General features: G+C 39.7%; 1 protein-coding gene across 5 annotated transcripts in view; it reads right to left on the bottom strand.

Annotated features, from left to right (window-relative positions):
• The window catches only part of MSRA (methionine sulfoxide reductase A), a 270726-nt gene that overhangs the window by 74119 nt on the left and 176496 nt on the right, over positions 1-20111 (bottom strand). For all 5 annotated transcript variants that reach the window (XM_035321232.1, XM_035321233.1, XM_035321236.1 and 2 more), the window contains one exon: positions 16516-16622. In XM_035321232.1, coding sequence (XP_035177123.1) covers positions 16516-16622 — 107 coding nt within the window. The remainder of the gene's footprint in view (positions 1-16515; positions 16623-20111) is intronic.

Raw genomic sequence — 20111 nt, forward strand, 5'->3', positions numbered from 1 at the left:
CTTTTATGCTGGCATATGGAATTATTTCATTTTTGTCCTTTCAATCGTGGGCAAATTCCAAAAGTACAAGTTGAAATGGGAAAAAAATATAATGACATTTTATTGCAGTTTGTATTTTCATATTGAACCATCAGCATTAATAAACATTTCAGAGCCTTCGGAGGGTAACATTTCCCAGCCCCTCGGTGCTCTACCTCATTACCTTTTCATTGGGTTTTGTTTGCTTCTTTCTGTCAGAATAAACATGACGCACTGTCATACATACAGCAGGTCGGGTGGTGACATTTTTTTAATGTTCACAGAACAACCTGACCTCCTGCTCACATTCACCAAAAAGAAAATAAGGGAACCCCTTGCTTTAAGCTTTAAATGCTAACTAGGTTCTCTATTTGATTTGTTTTTCCTTCCCAGCAACGCTAATTTCAAATTGAACTGCTGACTCAATTAGCAGAGTGTTGAAGTTGTTGAGACCTTGTGTAATATTATGTCCCATTAATGAAAAGGGAGCCAGCGGTGGTTTTGTGCCAGTAAATCCAGCACCAGCATTTTAATGCTTATTTTAATTAAACAAATTAAATTAATGAAGGCTTACGCAGAATGATGAATGACACCACATTATCATTGTTACATGCTAACGCCATTTACAATATTATCTTTAAACATTGATCAATACATAGACACATAAGGCATAGACTGACCAATCTCGAGACAAGAAAACAACCAACTGGTACAAAAGAAATGTACAGAAATAAAAATCTAACTACATTTCACCTACAGCCAAGTTGTCAAGGACTGCAGCATTGATAAAAAAGAACGCTTCAGTATGCCTTTTTTTAGTAGCAATAGTGAGAACTATATATATTGAAGTGGTAGCCAAAATAGCAACTGGAAGTTGAGAACACGAGCTTCACCACCTCCTAGAGAGATCCAACCTTCTTTTCTACAGCTGCCTTCAGAAGGCCAGTGTGGGATTTAGCTGCCCAACGTGACCTCTAGACAACTCAAGGAATGTCAGGCACTTGGTCAGGACAAAAAGGTATGAAGCTTACCACTGATGTCTGCTCTCGGACACGAAGAAATAAAGTAAGTTGTTTATGAGGAGGCCTAATGGATAATAAATAAAATTGAAACGTCCTTAAAGATGGAAGATTAGGATGAGATTTCCATGGGAAGAGGCTCCACTCACAACAGATAGGCACAGAAGTGTAAGGATGGGTCAGGTGTCCAGGCAGCGTTTTAAAATGGGGCAGACAACCAGAGATCCTAAGGAGTGTGGCAAAAGGTTTTCCTCTTCTTGTAACACAATTTTCCATCTCTTTTTTTTTTTCTCTCCATAAAATATAAATTATTTTATTTCAGAACAGCACCCTAGTCCCCCACACAACAGGCAACAACTGAGTTGTAGGGAATGTAGCGTGCCATTGACAGCCACTTAAAACAGACTTGGGGGGGAGCTGAGATCAGGCACATTGACAGAGACTCAGGGAAAGATTATATAGGATTGAATGGGAATAACCAAGGAAATGGCAAAGATGCAAGGTACCAACCCAGCTGGGTAATACAGCCATATGAAGTGCAGCAGCCGTGCCTGAAGATGCAAAATGTTGTTCACACAAGACAAAATGCTTGTCCTTATCTTCCTGAAATTCCAAACATTAAAGAAAGCGGAAGAAAAAAAAAAATTAGAAAAGATTTTTCAAAGAAAAGGAATGAAAGAAGCAGGGACATGAAAGGGACTTGTACTCTGCTATAAAAAGACTATTCACAGTTCTCTAAAGTACATCCAACACCAGCTTCGCTCCACCAAGCTGGTGGCTGCCTCACTGAAGGTATGTCAAAGCCCAACCCCAGCCCATGCTGGGAGCCCAACTCACACACTGCATGCCGGAGCTTGATGGATGCCCTTTATTATGCCAGATATGGGAACCAGGAGTGATATTAATCTCTGACAACCTTTCCTCTCACGTTTTCCAAGTTCATATTAATTTTACTAGACAATCCTGGCTCCTGCAGGCTTAGTCTCCTATGCATGAACTGTTCTAAAATAAATATATCTTTGCAATGGATCCATGCAAATGGATCTTTGTAAAAGATAAATATATCTTTGTAATCTTTTTTAACACAGTAATGTTGATCCCAAACTTTGAAGGTTTAAGAGCAGTGATGCCTCATGGAAAATGGTGGGACGTGAGCCATGATGCTGCAACCCGACTGACAATCCTCATGGGTTTTCCGTCTGAGAAACAAAACCCATATTCTGATTCTATGACATGAAGAATTAAAAAAAGGAGTAGGGTTTACTTCGCTTGACTCGCTGTAGCTGAAGCGAGTCCGTCCACGGCCCCGGTGCTTATACCTGGGGGGAGAGAGGGGTGAAGAAGCCGCAGACGATACGGCAGGATGTTAATTCAGGCCTCGTAATGAATTCAGAGCTAGAACAAATCAAAGAAGAACTGTGCTGAAAATAAAATAAAATAAAATGAAATAAAATAAAATAATAAAAAATAAAATAAGAGCTACAGGTGTATATTGTGAACTGGCATTATCCCCTCTTGTTCATAAAATGACATGGTAATTCTAATGACAAACTATGTTATAAATAGACACTTAATTACAATATCTTAGGTCTGGCATCTGCATTTCCACCATCTGAAAGGCAGAAGCCGAGGACCGTTTGCTGCCAAATTGGAGACCTCGGCAAGACAAAAGGAAGCAGGGAGCGAAGTTCAACCAAACCCGCAATCTGCCGTTCTTCACACCCTCCACTTGACTATTGTCCTTCAGCCACGGCACTGGAGGAGAAAGCAAATGCCCTTGGCCCCTGACTCCCCAGCAGCAGCCATCCAGGGGAGCCCCCTGTCCTTGAGGCACCCCCTCCAAACACACCCCATGTGGCTGACCGGGGGAAATAGCCAGTGGGCACCCAAACTTGACCATTTGGGGCTTTTTCTTCCTCCTCTCCCCACCCGGTCCATGGGTCCTCTGGCTACAGCAGCTACCATAGAAACCGGAGCGCTGCTCTGCAGCACACGGAGCAGATGTCACGCGAAGCAAGATGAATGCGACGTGGTGAGGGGGGTGGATGCAAGAGGAGGAGGAGGAGGGACAGCAGCATCACACGCTCAGAATTAAATGTTCCCACCAGAGGGAGTGAGTCATTTTTGAAGTAAGTGCAAAGCTGCAGTTTTTTATTTATTTATTTATTTATTTTTGCTCTCTCAAGGCACATCCGCAAGCATGGCGGTACAAAGAAATGTGCTTTCATCTCCTTCACGCAGGTGCTCGAGTCGCCCGTGCTCCGCTCTCTAATGAAAGCTGTGATTTTCTTGCGATGCTAAATTAATGCCTGACCTAAAGCAACTAGCCCAGCCAGAACTGTGCTGTCATTTCAAAAATGCCCTGCGAAGCTTTTTCGCTTCCTCTCTCCTTCCACGGCAGCGCAGAAATATGACATTGCATAAAATCAATATATACTGCACGGGCATTTTAATGGCAAAAAGTCACTCCATTTTTTAAGACTAACAAGCCACAGTTCAGAAGCACGTTGCATTTTAACTCAAGGTAAAAAAAATACTAACAGACTCTGGAGCAGCGCTTGATTTCCTCTGATCTTAATGTTCAAAATGAACATCGTTGCCTCCAGCCAGCCACGGTTAACCCGCCACATTCACGAAAGGTCTTTCTTAATATATTAATCTTTTCCCAACACAAGCATTATTCCCCTTTCCTCCTGCCCTCGGTATGTCTTGTAAATATCTAATTCCCTATGCCTAATGCACCGTACCAATATATTTGTTCAAACATTATCTTGCAATGAAATTAAGGGTGGGGGGGAAGAAAAAGGCCACTTTTTTTTTCTATTTGCCAAATGAGAATTAGCTCCCATTGATTCCTGCCGTCTCTGCCCAGCGTCAAGCACCGAGCGTGACAACTGTGAGGAGCTCACTCAGGACAGGGCTGAGCACCCTTGATTTCCACGGCTGTCAACGCGGCTGAAGACGCCCAGCAAGTTCACGACACAAAGCCACGAGCGCTCATGAACCCATACAGGGACAAAGATCAGCCCCTGCGGATCCCGAGGAGGGTTTCCACTCAGAGATGAAGGGTCTTTCATGGTCATACATGGGATGAAATGTTTGCCAGGCCCTCCTTCGGCTGGGCTGTGTGATGAATTCACAGCTACATGCCGCATTGGCTGTAGGAAACGATGCCTAGAAAATGATGCCTACTTTTATAGGCTGTATAGACCGTATATAACCGTGGGCCACCGTATATCAGTGTTCCTCCCCAATTCTCTTGATAAATAATACCAATACAGTTCAACGCGCATCTTCCTCTTCCATAGCAAAATATGAAAAGCACAGAATGAATCCCTTCTTGTCATCACTTACAAACAGCAGCGGGATAATTCAGCTTACAACAACGCGGACAAATAACTTCAGGAGACCGGAATGAGACGAAACGTGATGTTTTGTGTCGCACACAAAGAGCAAAACAAGCCCCTCGTTTCATTCCGCTGCAGCCGTGCTGCGGGGCCACTAGAGGGCAATGAAACAAATCAGGTTTTCCTCCGGCCCCGTTAAATCCCCGGCTCGCACCGAAGGCTTTTCCTCTAATAATCTGTCACGGGATAATGGGGAAATTTATTTCCGATGATTGTTGGCACATAAAATAGCAACCACGTACATATAATGGCAAGAAGTGTTGGATGAAAAAATAATCATCCGAGATATAATTAGCTGATTGAGATAAAAATAAAAAATACTGCAGAAAGCAAAACGAGGGAGATGGTATTAAAAGCGCACATTTGTGTGTGTGAAGGAGGAGGGATGCTACAAGCCCTCACCATAATTTTCTAACTCTTCCTTGTTCAGAATTTTTCCTCTGAGGTTTTCAGCTTCACAGCACTTTACCTGTTTCGGCTGATTTTTATTTGCTGGAGGCAATGAATTTCCCAGATTTCCTAGGATAACTGTTCTGACATGCCTGAGAGATAAAATTTGGGAAAACACTGTGTGTTTTTTTTCTATTGATGGAAAAAATCTGGGATGCTTTCTGCAGGCAAAACTTGCAAAAACTGAGCCTTGAAGTTTGCCGCTAGGCATCCTCAGCATGCAGAACTAGCTGATAAACCCAAAGTTGCCTAATTTGTCAACTTTTAGGGAAAAAAAAAAAAAAGAAAAAAAAAAAAAAAGTGCTTTGCACACAATCAGTGGCTGGTTAGTACCGAATATTATAAAAGAGAGAATGAGAACCAGTTTCCTGCAGCACTTCAAAAGGGACAAGACAACGCACGCAACACTGTGCCAATTTGTACATGGTTAAAAACAAAAACAAACAACAAAAAAAAGGAGCAGCATTCAAATGGTAAGGAATATAATTAGTGCCAATCAACATGTTTTTGTAGAAAATAGGTCAAACAAACCCAACGTCTTTCTTTGATGATATTATGAGTTCAGCTGCCAAAGGGAAATTCGTAGGTATAATACAGTTAATGTTTTGTGGTTGATTTAGTACCATATAAGCATTTTAATTATATATATATAAAAAAAAGTGCTACATGGTATCAATACAGGAAACATGGAGTGAAGTAAGACGATTTCAGCAGCAATTGTTATGAAGCGCAGTGTGGTTGAGCTTTACCTGAGCCTTAGAAATAACCACGAAATTAGTGCTGTAAAATTGGAAGATCGTATGGAAGTCAGTTACAGGGAGCGCTAACAATCCTGGGGAACTCAAGCAGCACAAATGAAATCATTTTAGCACAGTTAAATCCCCAGTTTTTCATCTAGGAACAAAGATTGAAGGCCACATCTACAGAAACACGGGTGCATAAACAACTGTGCCCTGGGAGGTAATTTGGCATTGATGTCATTGGTTATGTTCATTCTGGGGTATTGCGTCCGGTTCTGGTACCCATTTTTTAAACAGAAAAAAATGAAAGCTGACTTTAAAAGATGCAAACTTTAAGAAAGTTCAAAACTAAATAAGAAAAAATCTTTTTGGTGGAAGTCATGGATAGAAGCTTGTTGGTGTGTAAAGCTACAATTCTGACTACCCACATCTCATGATTAAAAATATTTGGTAGAAGAATACTAACTATTGTCCCGTAGAGATGGTGGATCCATAGTTTTCACTGTCAGTCGCCTGCTGTTACAAATATCTGCTTTCTTCTACTTTAAGCTTCTGGCTGTGGGTCTTCATTATGTCTTTCCCTCCAGCTTACAAAGTGCTTTTCTGTATAAAGGAAGTTTTCTTTTATGAACACCTTAAATACAGTTCCTTTAAAAAAGGAAGAAGTTGTGATTTAACTGAGTCACCTAAAAATAACTAAAGCAAAAGAGAAAGAGCTGCCAGAATGGAAATACATTAACCTCAATAAGCCATGGGAAGCTGGTTGCTTGGGGAAAGGTCGGGACCAAAACTACAGAACAAAAAGTCCTGGGGACTGGGAGCACTGTGTCACTGAGGAGGATTTCTGAGTCTCTGAGGTCACTTTCTGCAAAGCACACACCAACGGGGTAGTGCAGCAGGAGGTATCTTAAGATGCTTTAGGCAGCACGAAGAGGGAATAAATACATTTTGTCCACCGTGATATATTGGGTGCTTAGATTTACTCTTAGCCCCTGTGACTAACGGGAATATTACAATGGTCAGCTACAAAATATCCATGATTTCTTGCCTGTAAGGTTAAAGACAAGAGATTGTTTTTCAGAAACATAGGCCTGAGGAAGAAAGTGCAAGATCTGAAGCCTGGGGAAAACGTGGGACTAGGAAGGGTCCAATGCCAGAAGATCCAGGAAAGAAAAAGGAGCAAGCAAACAGTGCAGGAAGGAAACAAACAGCACATAAAAGGCTAAAATAAGCACAGAGTGGGAAAATAAAGAGAAAAAGCCAGAAGAACTGATTTTTCTCAATCAGATCAATGGAGATCTGTAATGTGGGCTTTGATAGACCTTGCTTGTCAGCGCTGTGCGGAGTGAACATAGACATTCTTCGAGCTGGAACCCCTCCAGTTAGGTTTGTGAGCCCTGCGGTACAAGATGACAAAAGCACTAGCTACACCAGCACTGCCCGACATCACTCAAAGTGATAGAAGCAGAGATTCCTGAACTCCAATCTGTGTAAAATGGGACTGAACTCACACAAACCCTTCTATACCACGAAACATACCCAAATATTTGGGGGTAGCAGCATCAGCCCAGCATGTTTCCTTCTTTGTGTTTTACAGCAGTTCTTAACAAAATATCTCTGTATATTCCTATATATCTGTGAACAAATAATGATTTATAACACAGGCATAAGCCCATTGATACACCACTGAGAAAATATGGCGGTATCTGTCATAACTCCCTGCTTTCTTGGGAATGATGGATATACAGGAACACAAAAAGAGATCTCCTGGATTTTCCTAGCTGGGTTGGTTGTAATGTCTGCAATCCCATAAAGCTCCAGCACAAGATTAATAATGGGCAACGCCATCCTGTCCTTTTTCTGCACTCTAGCTCTGAAATCAGTAGGCATCCTGGATCTAAAAGAAAAAGAGATTAGTCTACAAGTGATCTGTGGAAGTTATTAAAGGAAAAAAAGATCTTGATGCAAAAAGATCAAAACTGACATGACAATGTTGCTTGTTAAAGCATGCTCTGATTTTTCTTTCCAGGAAGTATTGACTTGTTTTCCCAAAAGCTGAGAGCTATATTTGACTGAGTGGCATACTTCAAACAGCAAATAATATACAGAATCCTCCAACAATTCACTGGGGAACAAAAATGCTGAAATGAAAGAAACTCCCGGGCCAGATTTTTATCTCAATTGCATTACTGGAAATCCGAAGTAATTCCATTGATTCTGATGGTGTTGCTCTGGATTTGCAGCTGTGCAGCTGATTTGCATTTGGTCCTGCGAGAAAATCTTGAGAGATGCTTAAGCAGACATTAACATCAGTTAGAAAGCAACCTCATCAGGGTATGACAATTGATGATATATGCTGTAGTACACCCAGTTATCAAAATGCTGGAACCTGAGTGCTTAAACAGACATCCCTAGGTCCATATCCAGGTATTCAAGCAGCATATTTTATAAATGTTCTGCATCTGCCATTTCTACGTGTGAGTTTTGTGGAGCTGATAACTTTTTGAAGTGCCATTTTGTTCTTATATCTTACTTGGAAAAAAAAAAAAAAAAGTTTCAGATTTTTTAGGCTTTTTATTTTAGAGTTGGATAAAGAGTAGAAAAATCTTCCATGAGTACTTCCTTGAATTCTTAACTGAATTAATTCTGCCTTGGGCACATTTTTGTCCCTGAGAAAACTTGAGGTTTGAGTAGCCAAAGTATTCTTTGAATCACACAGCTTTGCACTAAGGATAAGCAAGCTGCTTGGATAGCAGAAGTAATGCTGCCAGTCTTCACTACATTCATTAAAAATGCATGTGCCATTTAAAAAGAAAAGCTTTTTGTTTCATTTTTTAAATGTCTATGGAAGCTCTCCACCAGGCCAAGTCACTGGACCTTCTCCAGATCAATGCAAGACGTCCCACTACAAGTCTCATCGCTCACCTGGACACGGAAGGATTCACAAGTCAGAGAAGATTTAAGACACAGCATTCTCAAGGTTATTTATCAGGTTTTGTTTCCTGGAAAATATGCTTAAGTCAAGTTTCAAGGGCTACATTCAATCCAAAGACAAGAAGATCTAACACGGAACAGCAAGAGCTAATCATAAAACCAGATTTTAACCCTTTCTTTCCTTTGCCTCGACTTTCCTCTGTACTATTTTATCATCTCCTCCACATAACTAAGCTCTTAGTAAAATTAAGCTCCATAAGAGCTTCCTTAAGAGAACGAACTGCTTCTTGTTCCTTGTAAAGCAGTGTGTACACTTAACCCATCATTATTAACACCATTATTAAAATTATGCTCCTGACATTTAATATGCTTGTGAAACTTTTAGAGTGCTCTAACAGATGCCTAATCAAGATCAAGAAATTAAAAAGCCTGAACTAGAAGCCCTTCAGAATGATTCTTGATGCCACCGAGCTGTGCGGGAACACATTTATAGGCTGATGCAAAGGTATTTAGCTTCAGTGTGCTGGTATCACTACAGGCCCCACTACGTTGCCTTGCCACCAGTATGACCAGTATGATCTCTCTATGGGAGATCTGTGCGGAACCTGCAGTGGCAGCTGGAGGCCAGGTCAGATAGGGTAGGACATTTCCTATGGCACCAGGCTCCTGTGGGCAAGTCAGCTGAGCCCTTCAAACCTTCATCTTCTGGCTCAGCATGCAGGCCTGCCCTGAAAATTGAGAATTCATCTGCCTAATCATATGACAACTCAATGCCTAGACATTTTTAGGATTTTTTTACATTAGTGACAAGCTGAACAGAGCAAGAAATGCAAAGCAGGAAATGTTTCATTTACAAAGCACTCTTGGATTCAGATCTATTTGATATTTACATTGGTTTATTGTAGGGCAATTTCTAATATTAGTTTAAATGTCCAATATAAGTGTTAGCTTGAAACACTGGCTTCATGTTCAGAGGACAATGAACCCCGTGACCTCCAAGCTGAAAAAAAATGGCTATAAAACAGAAAGTATGGTTTAATAATGTTGTTCATTGGTCTAACTTTGAATCCATGATTAACTGTATTCACAACAGTCAAAGGGCTAAGTGAAATGCCTGGCCTTTGATCAAATGAGCAGCATATATGCAGAAGGGAAAGCTAAAACAATCTTGTGCCTTGTGCAGCATCAGTAAAAGCAAGGAACATGTGCTGCCGCCACGTCCCGGAGAACAGAAATAGTATGCAATTGAGAACATGCTGCACTCGGCAGAGGTTGGTGGCACTTCTCTGCCTCAGTGAGTTTGGGCAGGTGTCCAAAACTCCATCCTGTACTTTCAGGGCTGCTCCTTTTTGGCTTAATACGGACATATATGTCCTATACATTTCATTGTTTCAAAATAAAGTCATGGTGGTGATCAAGAAATGCAATCAAAGGCATGCATTGGTCTTGAATTATTTTCCTGCTGCACAGTGACAACATTTTCTTGGCGTGATACAGAAGTCAAATTTTCCGCAGTTTAAGACAACGTGAAAAGAGTTAGCGACTGTTCACACAAAACCTCCTCATCCATAGCTGAATGCAGCTTTCTCAGAGAGGGATGAACATAAAAAAGGTATCTCTGTAGCACAGATGAGTGATTACAAAATAAATAATGGCTTAGCTTATCAGATCAGGTTTGCTTATTTTCATAAGAACTACCACCATCAATCAGGAATCAAGTAGCTACTATTCACTTCAGAGTGGAGCAAAGATAATTCGATACGTAAAGCTCTGAAATAGACATAATTTGAAGAGGAATAAGCAGGTGTTATTTTTTTTATTGAGTCTATTGTGCGGCTTTATTAACAACAATCTACTTTTAAAAAGACCTATTTAACTTCTCCCAGGCAAAAAAAAAAAAAAAAAAAGTGAAAAACCGTCTCCCAGTGAAAGCGTGTTCTAAATTCACCTAGCTCGCTACATAAAACTACAGCAGAATGTTGTAAATTCACTCCACGAGGCATTCCCTCATGCAACCAAAATTTAAGACTCAGAACTGCTCGATCCTGTAGATCTGTAAATAGCCTTTCCTTGCCTCGATAGCTACACTTTTTGTTTCTTTGCAGATTGCTGCTCCAAAGTTGGCTAAGAAACTCCAGATTTTTAATCTGTCCTCTTTTCTAGCATAGCTAACACCAGCCACTTGTTTTTGCAGCTGAGGACTTTGGTGGTTTCTTCCCACATCATCCCACATCAAGATAATTAAAGGTCCAGGAAATCTGTTGAGCTGCAGCGACTGCTGCCTCCTCTGTTGGCCACGCTAACCCAATGTTTCTCTTATTCTGCAGCATGCACCCATCCACACCCTGTTTTATACCTGGCCAGGTCCACATCTGAGTTAGGTATATGAGCTTCCATTACAGCCTTGAGATACAAGGGTATGCCTAGAATCAGCTACCTAAATGCGGGCTTTTCGCACTATTTGAGGTGCCATGGGGTATCTCAGATACCTACACAGAACTGGCAGATAGGATAAAGCCCCTAAGGGGTATTTATGTGCTAAGGGGTGGTACCTGGAAGCTGGCTAGACTACACCAGGGCATCTCCAATGCTGTTGGGTGTACGCAGCCAAATCAGGCCCTGGGAACGTGTTCCACAGCTGAGCATACTTCATTTTGGTAAATGTGAACTCCAGGTAGTTGAGTCCTTCCAGAGGAGTGCAGTACTGCTCATGCAAGCACCGCTACTTCACAAGGCAATAGGGGACCTTCAGCCTCCAGCCAGCAGTTAGTTTTCCTCTCTTGGCTAAGGCACCTGGCTACCCCACTGCAGAGGAGCTTCACGCATACTACCAAAGCCAACCTCAGTGTAAGTTCAGCACTGTCCCAGACCTCCTGTGAGCAAGTTCAGGAGTTACAAGGGCTACCTTGTAACTGTAGACAGGCTGAATGGTGGACCATTGCAAGTGAACTTCAGCCATGTAGTCAATGTCTGTAAAATAATATTCATCCACATTCTTCCCATGGTCACCCATGATTTACTATGTTAACTATTCTGGGCTTTTAAAATTTTAAAAATTGCAAAACAAAACAAAAAATTCAGCCTCCCTCCCACAAAAAACAAACAAACAAACAAACAAAAACCTAAAGCACATCACTGTAAAACCACTGCAGAATAAAACTAACAACAACAAAACAAACAAAACCAGTAGAAGTACAACCCCCCCAAACACACATACACACACAAAAAAAAACATGTTCAGATGCTCCAAATCGTACATTGGTGAAACCAAACAGGATCTGAAGTCATCGGTTGAAGGCTTCCTTCCTCAGCTACAAAAGACTAAAACTAATCCATGGTACATCTAAATTAGATCTTGTGGATTGACACCAACTGGGAATTTATTCCATCATATATCATCCTTTCAATGCTTCATTTAAAAATAAATTTCAGGTGTTTGGTCAAATACATGTTCAGCATGCCAAATTATTTGTTAGATTAACTGAAAATGCCCTTTGATGAAATGCAAAAAAATAAAATAAATTGATTCTGATCAAGAGAGTTTCAGTCATTTAACTGAGCATCTTCTTCAGACCTTCAGCAAAACTTAGCTGCTAAGGTTGAAGACAAAAATTGCAGTGTGATCACCATCATATACAAATCTTCAGGATCTCCCCATCTGTGGCTTTATGAGTTCCCACAACATTCTTTGTGGGAATATGCCCACAAAGAGCATATTCCCCAGCCTAGCTGATTGGCCAGTTAGTTACTTTCAGTTGTCTGGATCTTTTATACTTACATTGTTTTATATATATTAGTTTAATTAAATATCTTCTTCACCTCTAGTTACAGTACTTTTCACACTCCTTAAGCACATCTGCAGGCTCCAAAGCAAACAATCAGCATTACTTCTTTTTTATGTTTTTCTTTTTAACTCTGGCCTTGGTGCAGTTATTGCTTTACTTCATTTGTTCTCTCAATCTGTTGACCAGCTGGTTTAGATTTCAGAGAGGACCTTCTATCAGTATCACAACATACTCCAGCAGAGAAAATTTCCAAAATCATACCTTTACAGTCCACATCCTAAAAACAATGCATTACATTACTTCCAGCAAAGTTCCATCCACCTCTAAGCAAACAAACAAATGAAATTACCTCTTTACTTATCCTTATTTCCTATAAGTTCAGTAAGAAAAAAAAAAAAAAAAAAAAAAAAAAAACAGTTCTCTGGGCGTCAGTAAAGGCCACACATTTAATGTTTTCATAAAATCTCAACATTTCTATTCTACTGTCTCTTTGAGCCCTTATAAGTCTGTCGAGGTTACAGCTATAAGAGCAAATGAGAGCGGTTCTCCCCACCAACTTCTCTCGGCTGTAACAAATCAGGACCTTATCACTGCTCCCATCACCCAGCACCTCTGTCAAGAGCTCAGGATTTAATTCGTAATTATTCACAGGGAGGCCCTTTGGTTGCTTTGTGGGAGGATCTTTTCTGTAATAAATGAACAGACTTGCCTTTTTCTCTCTGTGCAGTGTTCACTGTCAGTTCTGTCCTACATGAGGACAAAGAGATGGAGGTATTTCGAGGGTGCTACCTTAAGCCAACTGTGGCAGGGGGGACTCGGTATATCCTTGGAACCTGAAACCCCTGCCTTGCGTGGTTTAGCAGTTTGACAAAACAAATGCGGGCCTGTGATTCAGGAAAAAAAAAATACAAAATTTCTTCCTTCCCTAATTTTGCTGTTTGGATTATTGCCCAGATAATTCATTTGAAAACCAAATCCAACCAAGCAACTGTCTTGAAAATTGAGTAACCTCAGGTTCAACTGTATTAAAAAACATCAGCTTCAGGCAAAACTGATGGAACAGTTCATTCACAGCACTTTCACCAAGCCCTGGCCCTCATTTTATGTTTTTCTGATTACGCGTACATTGTGCTACAATTTATCAGCAGCGGTACTGTATTATAATATATATTACCACTAGCTGACTCTGACTGTATGCATTCAGCTTCACTGACAGCTTAAAACCCATGGTTCAATGCATATTCATTGCTGCATTGCCATTTCTCAGCTGTTAAAACAGCTGCCTGAATCAGCAACAAGTTTCACAACTTAAAATAGATGTAACCCTGCAGGATACTCGGGCTCGATGCTCATTACGATTCTCGCTGGTAGGCTGGTAGGAGCTGGGGACGTGGTGCACTTACTGCAGTATTTCACCACTCAAGCATAGCACTACCCCAAGTGTGTAAGCTACATTAGTGTTTCAGTTTGGAGCAGAAGTGTGCTTTTGTAATAAATCTCCCGATCATCGCCACTTACCACGCTTTGGTTCACATCATGGAGTGGTCTTGGGATGGATGAACCCAATTCCTTTAGATGGAGCTAAACCAGAAACGCACCGCTGGCTTCCACCTGCTGATGGCACGCAGTTCAAGGGAACAAACTACATGTAGCGAAACGCAAACCTTCTTGAAATGCACAGAGTGGTTTGGGACCTCAGCACAAACTGTTTTGTTCTGCACATCTGCTCCTCTCAGCCCATGCCACTTGCTAAATGTAGGCAGGGCTGAACACAGCCGTCCAGCTTCCAGAGAGGAGCTGGCACTTCAGGCTAGCCCGCAAAAGAGGCAGACATTGATGACATAAACCTTGGAGCTGGATGGTTTCTACCCTCAGTGAACAGAACTGTTTTCTTTACATTAAAAATGAAAGCTGGCTTTATGAAAAAAAAAAAAATAATTATAAAAAATCTAGCAAAAACATAGTGTTCTGTTTGGAGGCCACTCTTCATTCTCTTCCAGGTTGTCAGCTCAAACATACATCTAAGAGTTCATGCTCAATTATTCAGTCATCAAGAAATAAACTACCTTTTCTTTTATTCATTTGCTGTACCAGAAAACCATAAAGCCATTCATACCTGTTCACATTATTGTACTTTTAATATTTGCTAGTCCTTCCCCCATTTGAGGTATTTGCCACTGACTATCAAGGAAAAACCAAGTTTTATGCCATCCCCACGTGTTTTTATTTGTCATTATCAGGTGCAAATAAATGTACGTATCTCTGCAAGAAGAACTTGGTATTTATTTTAAAATACTGCAATAAATAAAATTACATTTCTTTAAAATAAAGTAATGCAAACTGTTTAATATGAAAAGGGAATCCTGAACATACTGTTTGCTCAGTGTCTTTCTAACACAAACATTTTACTGCTACTGCAGTACCACGGTAGATAATACTGTAGATACTGCTGCTGATAATACTGGAAACTGCATTTCCTCTAGGAATTCCAGTATGTATTTGCTGTGGTTCCTTAGCTGGCAACACAGTCCCTTCCTTCCTCCTACTTTAGTGCAAAAAACAAACTATGCATGTGATCACTTACAGAGTTGTGCCTAATTATATAAATGCACTGATTATACACACTTTTCAAATGGTGATAGACTTCAAAGTAGGTAAATTCTAAATTGTGCCATTAAGAAAATCTATTTGATGATGGAAATTTCTGTAATATCATATTGCAATCCCCTGCATTGCAATTTTGCTTTCAAGTCAGTATTAATTTAATGACAAATAACAGCTGAGAATAATAGAGCTGGGTAAGCAAACTGAAAGCTCTAAGATTTATAGTGTGATACTGGTCTGCAGATGTTAATGAAAGGCAACTAAAAACAGTTTGGAAAAGCAATGGATCTAAGGTAAATAATGAGTAGAAGGAAGTTCTGCATGACAAATCCAAATACCAAGTCTTCAGAAACCACAGTAAACAAAGATGTGTACCTGCAAGACTGACTTGTGCCTGTGTTCAGTTACTCAGAAGAAAACATATATGCCATTGAATACTTAATTTACGTGTATTGTAATATGCATGTACGAACCACTGGATGTACAAACCACTCCCACCAGTGCACACCTAGATCAGCCCTATGATGCCACTCTTAGGAAAACCAAGCTGCTGCACAAGAGTTCAGTACATGCACTTCCTTCTCATGCCTGGTACACACTTCTGATTGATACACCCTTATCAAAACACAGCTTTTTATTTTTAACATCAGATAGTCACCAGATCCCTGGTTCTTCAACATAATAACGCTTTAATGGAGTCAGCACAAGGGAATGCATGAAAGCTCATACAGTGCCACCTAAAAGTTACTTTTCCTATTGCATTAATGCCCAAGGTGAGTAGATTATTTCATGTAAGCTACAAGAATTTCTATGTTTCTACTGTAGAATCTGTATGTTGCACTGCAAGACCACAAGGCAGATCAGATGGTAATTACAATGCAGCAACACCATAGGACATGTCAACCTCCCTGCCTCTAGTTAAAGCCAGGTCTATAATAGCTTACATAGCAGAGAAGAGACAGAATCCATATCCGGAGAAAAATAGGATTGTGTATTGAAAGGAAATAGTCAATCTCCTCTCACACAAATCCTAGCATCAAAACAAATGGCCTTGTTAAGTCACTGACCGCCACATTTGAACAAAGGAATTTATGGAGTAGAAGCAACTTATAATCAGCAGGTGAGTGACGCTGAGTTTCCAAGTTCACAGATTGATCAGGACTTTCCCGCAAAGTTTAAGAACTTGGGTCTCAGACTTTGGCTACACCCTTCAGAATATGGGGCCCAGACTCACTTCAATAACTTCTAAGATCACTGAGTTGTGCTCTGGTGCACCCACATGGAAAAATCTCTAAAAGAGATTAAACCTATCACTGCACAAGTAACAAAATATTTTATTTTCACATAAAGTTATCAAAACTATTCACACATACTCACACTAACCTATTCAGGAAAACTGGAATTTAAACCAAGTGTTATCCAATTTCAAGATTTGGATGTGGAGCTCCAGCAGCAACACAGAGAAAACACAAAGTAAAGAAAGTGATATTGTGCTTATTGGCAATTTCTTTGACCTCCACTCATATGTGAAGCAATTCCACACCCTGCCCAGCATTACCTTTTGATATTCTTCCTTAGATTTCAAGGCAGCTTCCATCTGTTCTTGAGAAAATGTGTAGATGGCCGAGCGATACTGTGTGCCAAAGTCATTACCTTGTCGCATTCCTGGAGAGAGAGCAAATACACCACACCATGAGGATCATGCTCCAGGCAGACTGGGTTGCAATGCATAAATTTGGTGGGCTTAAATTTAGGACTTTCCATACACCTGGGTTAACACAATCTCTTATGTGCATATTCATTGTGTATGTTTATGAAGTCCAAGCCTTTCTTTGGTTGAACAGTCCTTAAGAGATTCAACTCTACTATCTTTTTAAATGACATGCAAATAAGATGTGAACATTTTACATTTTGGTAAATCACACAGTAGTCACAGATGTAAAACCTTAAATAATCAAGCTGCAGTTACTGTAATCAAGGTACTCTTAAAATACTTATTTTGAACCATGCAAAAGCTATTAAAAAAAACTTTGATTTTACCAACTGCTTAAAAATTTTCTTGCACTGGAGGGTTACATCTTAATGAGAGAAAGGTTCAAAATACCCATGGAGATAACTAGCCATTCTCCTCTATTCACAAACAATGCTCCTGCTAAAAGACTGGTATGCATGTACTGCTGAATTAGGTCTGGAACAAAGTTATTAATTCCTACCACCAGCACTGCTACTTATGGCGAGAAGAAATTACTCTTACGGAGTCTGAGCTCCAAAAAGGACTCAGATAGAGAAATGTGCTAAGAAGGTTTGGACAAAGTATGGCTGTTTTTGTACCTTTTTAGAGTGAGTAATGCTTAGTAATAGCAACCCTTACACACTTTCTTAGAGTGTGGCAGAAGTAGAAAACAAAGGTATGTACATACTCCACTAAATTCTATTTGTAACTTACATGTGATAATATCAATGTCAGGAATATATTAATACTTTTTACATCTAACATTATGAAAACAAAACCCTAGTTGGACATACTCAATAGCTCCTAGAAACCATACGATAAATGAATTATCTTGGTACAAGGATTAGCCCCTTTATTGCGGATGTATGTACTCCTTCCAAGAGACTTGTATGAAGTTGCTTATGTACATATATCCAAATTCAAAGCTAGATTCTACCTACAAAACTATAAAATAATGGGCCAAAGCAGAGGGAAGACTGCTATTCCCTTCAGTGCCTAGCCTAGATCTGCTTTGGCTTGATGCATTTCTAGGGAGCCACGCTGGCCAAAGGCAATGCTGCCTGGCATCGCTACATGATCCCATTACCTCGGGCAGCAAAACTGGAAGCCAGTTCTGCTGCGGTTCATTCCACAAAGCCTTAGAGAGGAGCTTTAGCATTAGGACTGATCTGAAATTGCAGTTTTGCAGTTTCAGCCTTTCATAACTTTATTTCCAATTTTTCATTTGGAATAATAACTTTTTGCTTTGCTGTACTAAAATGTATTTATTTTTGAGTTTGTCTGACATTTTCTGTGAACGTGGGTGAGTAAAATACCTTGGGTGACGTAACATTTCTGAAGTAGACTCAAAGCAACTGATTCCTCCCAAATGTCTACAACCCAAGGCAAAATGGAAATCATCAGGATGAGTCTTCCAACTGTCACTGTGCTACAGAAATCCCACTGAAGACTAGCATCAACTGTCAGGACTACGGAGACAAAATAGAAGAAAGCTGTAGGTCCCAGTACCCCCTAGCAAAGGGCAGAGGGTGGAGAAAGAGCCTGTGATACTGGGGGGAGGAAAAGATACTATCAACATAATACTGCTCATTAAAATATGATAACTTTTATCCCTTTTGTACTTTCAAAGGAAACAGAAAACTGGTTTAAAGAACAGTACAATATCAAAAGAAAGCTGGCTGAAATATTTATGAACTAAAAGATGCAGAAATATTTTAAAAGATACATTTAGACAAAATGTCTATTCAGTGGCCAACAGCTATATGTCTGTATGTGATTCTGAAAAATATTATGGACTTTTCACATTATTTGGGTTACATTTTAAACACCAAAATGTTATATTACTATACATAAGAACAACTACTTTCTTCATTAATACTTAATAGTATGGTCTGCAAGGCAGACAATATTTTGCTCATTACTTTGCAAGTTATTTTAGAGTAGTAGAGACTTCTTAACAAGTCAGTGCTACTGAATAGTTAGGCATAAAATGAATACAGGACAGTAAAGCATTAGTTTTGCCAGGATATTTTAATGCTGACTGATATTTGTGCTTAAGCATTAGCATTCTACAAATCTATTTATTGCTTAACAAACTACTTAACAACTGACTGGGGAGCAGATTACACAAATCTCTATAAATGGATGATTCCTATATCGAATGCTAGAACTGCATGCATTTCAAGAGTATATTTTAGCATGAGTTCCTGTGCATGGTGAAGGCAAACATTTAATATATGCATGTGCCACCATTACATAGCAATAGGGAAGCGGTCAGCTTAATAAATTTATTGAAAAGAAAGCCCTTGCCAAAATTGCATAACTAGGTAGGGCAATTAAAAGCCAAAGTACACAAAATCCAGATGGGAAATAGGCAACACTGAAACAGTGAAGAGGATTCATCACCGTAACGGTGTACCAAGACCCACATCTCTTTCTTGCGAAGGCTTTACGTTAAGGCTACATATTTTCCCCCAAAGTATACCATAACTTTATGAGCTCAATGATGAAACCATAGAGTTAAGGAGTTAAGGATGATGCAATGGTGCAATAATAATGGCCCCTACTAGCACTGAAGTGTTGGCTGCGATGTTACACCATCCACTAACTACAAAAAAGACTGAACAGGTAGTGTAAGAATTACTCAAGAGTATAGCCTAACTGTGATCAATCAGCTAAGCTAAAATGTCGTTTATTTTTACTTGTTCCTTACATCAATTTGTACCTAAATCTCCCATGATAAGTAGCTAATACATTGTCTGACTAAGACACACAGACTACAAAATACTAAAATAAAATAAATTCCATGTGTATAGACATAATCAAGTTACTGCTGTTACTGCTGTTATTTGTAATGTACTTCATATGTGCAAACTTACTTCTCCAGGGTCCGTCACTGATTTTGTAAAACCCTCTGGCAACTCACACTTGTTGAGATTCACTAACTCAATGAGTAGCAAACAAGGCAGGAAATTCAATTTACAAAACAACACTGGTAGGATGACTGAGCTTAACAATCTCATCTTTGTCTGAAAGAAAGTCAACTAAATCAAAAATGATCTATGCTTAGCTATCTAAAAATTCCACAATGTCATCTGTAATTAGCTTTCTGTCATTCTTACTTTGTCTGATTTTTATTATTATTATTATTATTACCCTCTGTCTTAAAATAATACCAGTTATACACATTAGGCTTCAGATAAGAATGAGAAAATATGACTAATTAATTTAATAAGGATGCTAAAGGTATTGGAAGATATTGTGTACTGCTATATCAAAAGAAATTCTTGTCAGGGATTGTCAACTTTGCTGCCATTGATTCTAGCTAAATTGGGTACACGTTAGATTCTGAAAAAGTTCTACGCTGAGACGAGTCAACTTCTTACAACCATGTACCAAAATATTTCCAATGAAGTTAAAAC

The sequence above is a fragment of the Oxyura jamaicensis genome, chromosome 3 (genome assembly GCF_011077185.1).
Source record: "Oxyura jamaicensis isolate SHBP4307 breed ruddy duck chromosome 3, BPBGC_Ojam_1.0, whole genome shotgun sequence".
NCBI lineage: Eukaryota > Metazoa > Chordata > Aves > Anseriformes > Anatidae > Oxyura > Oxyura jamaicensis.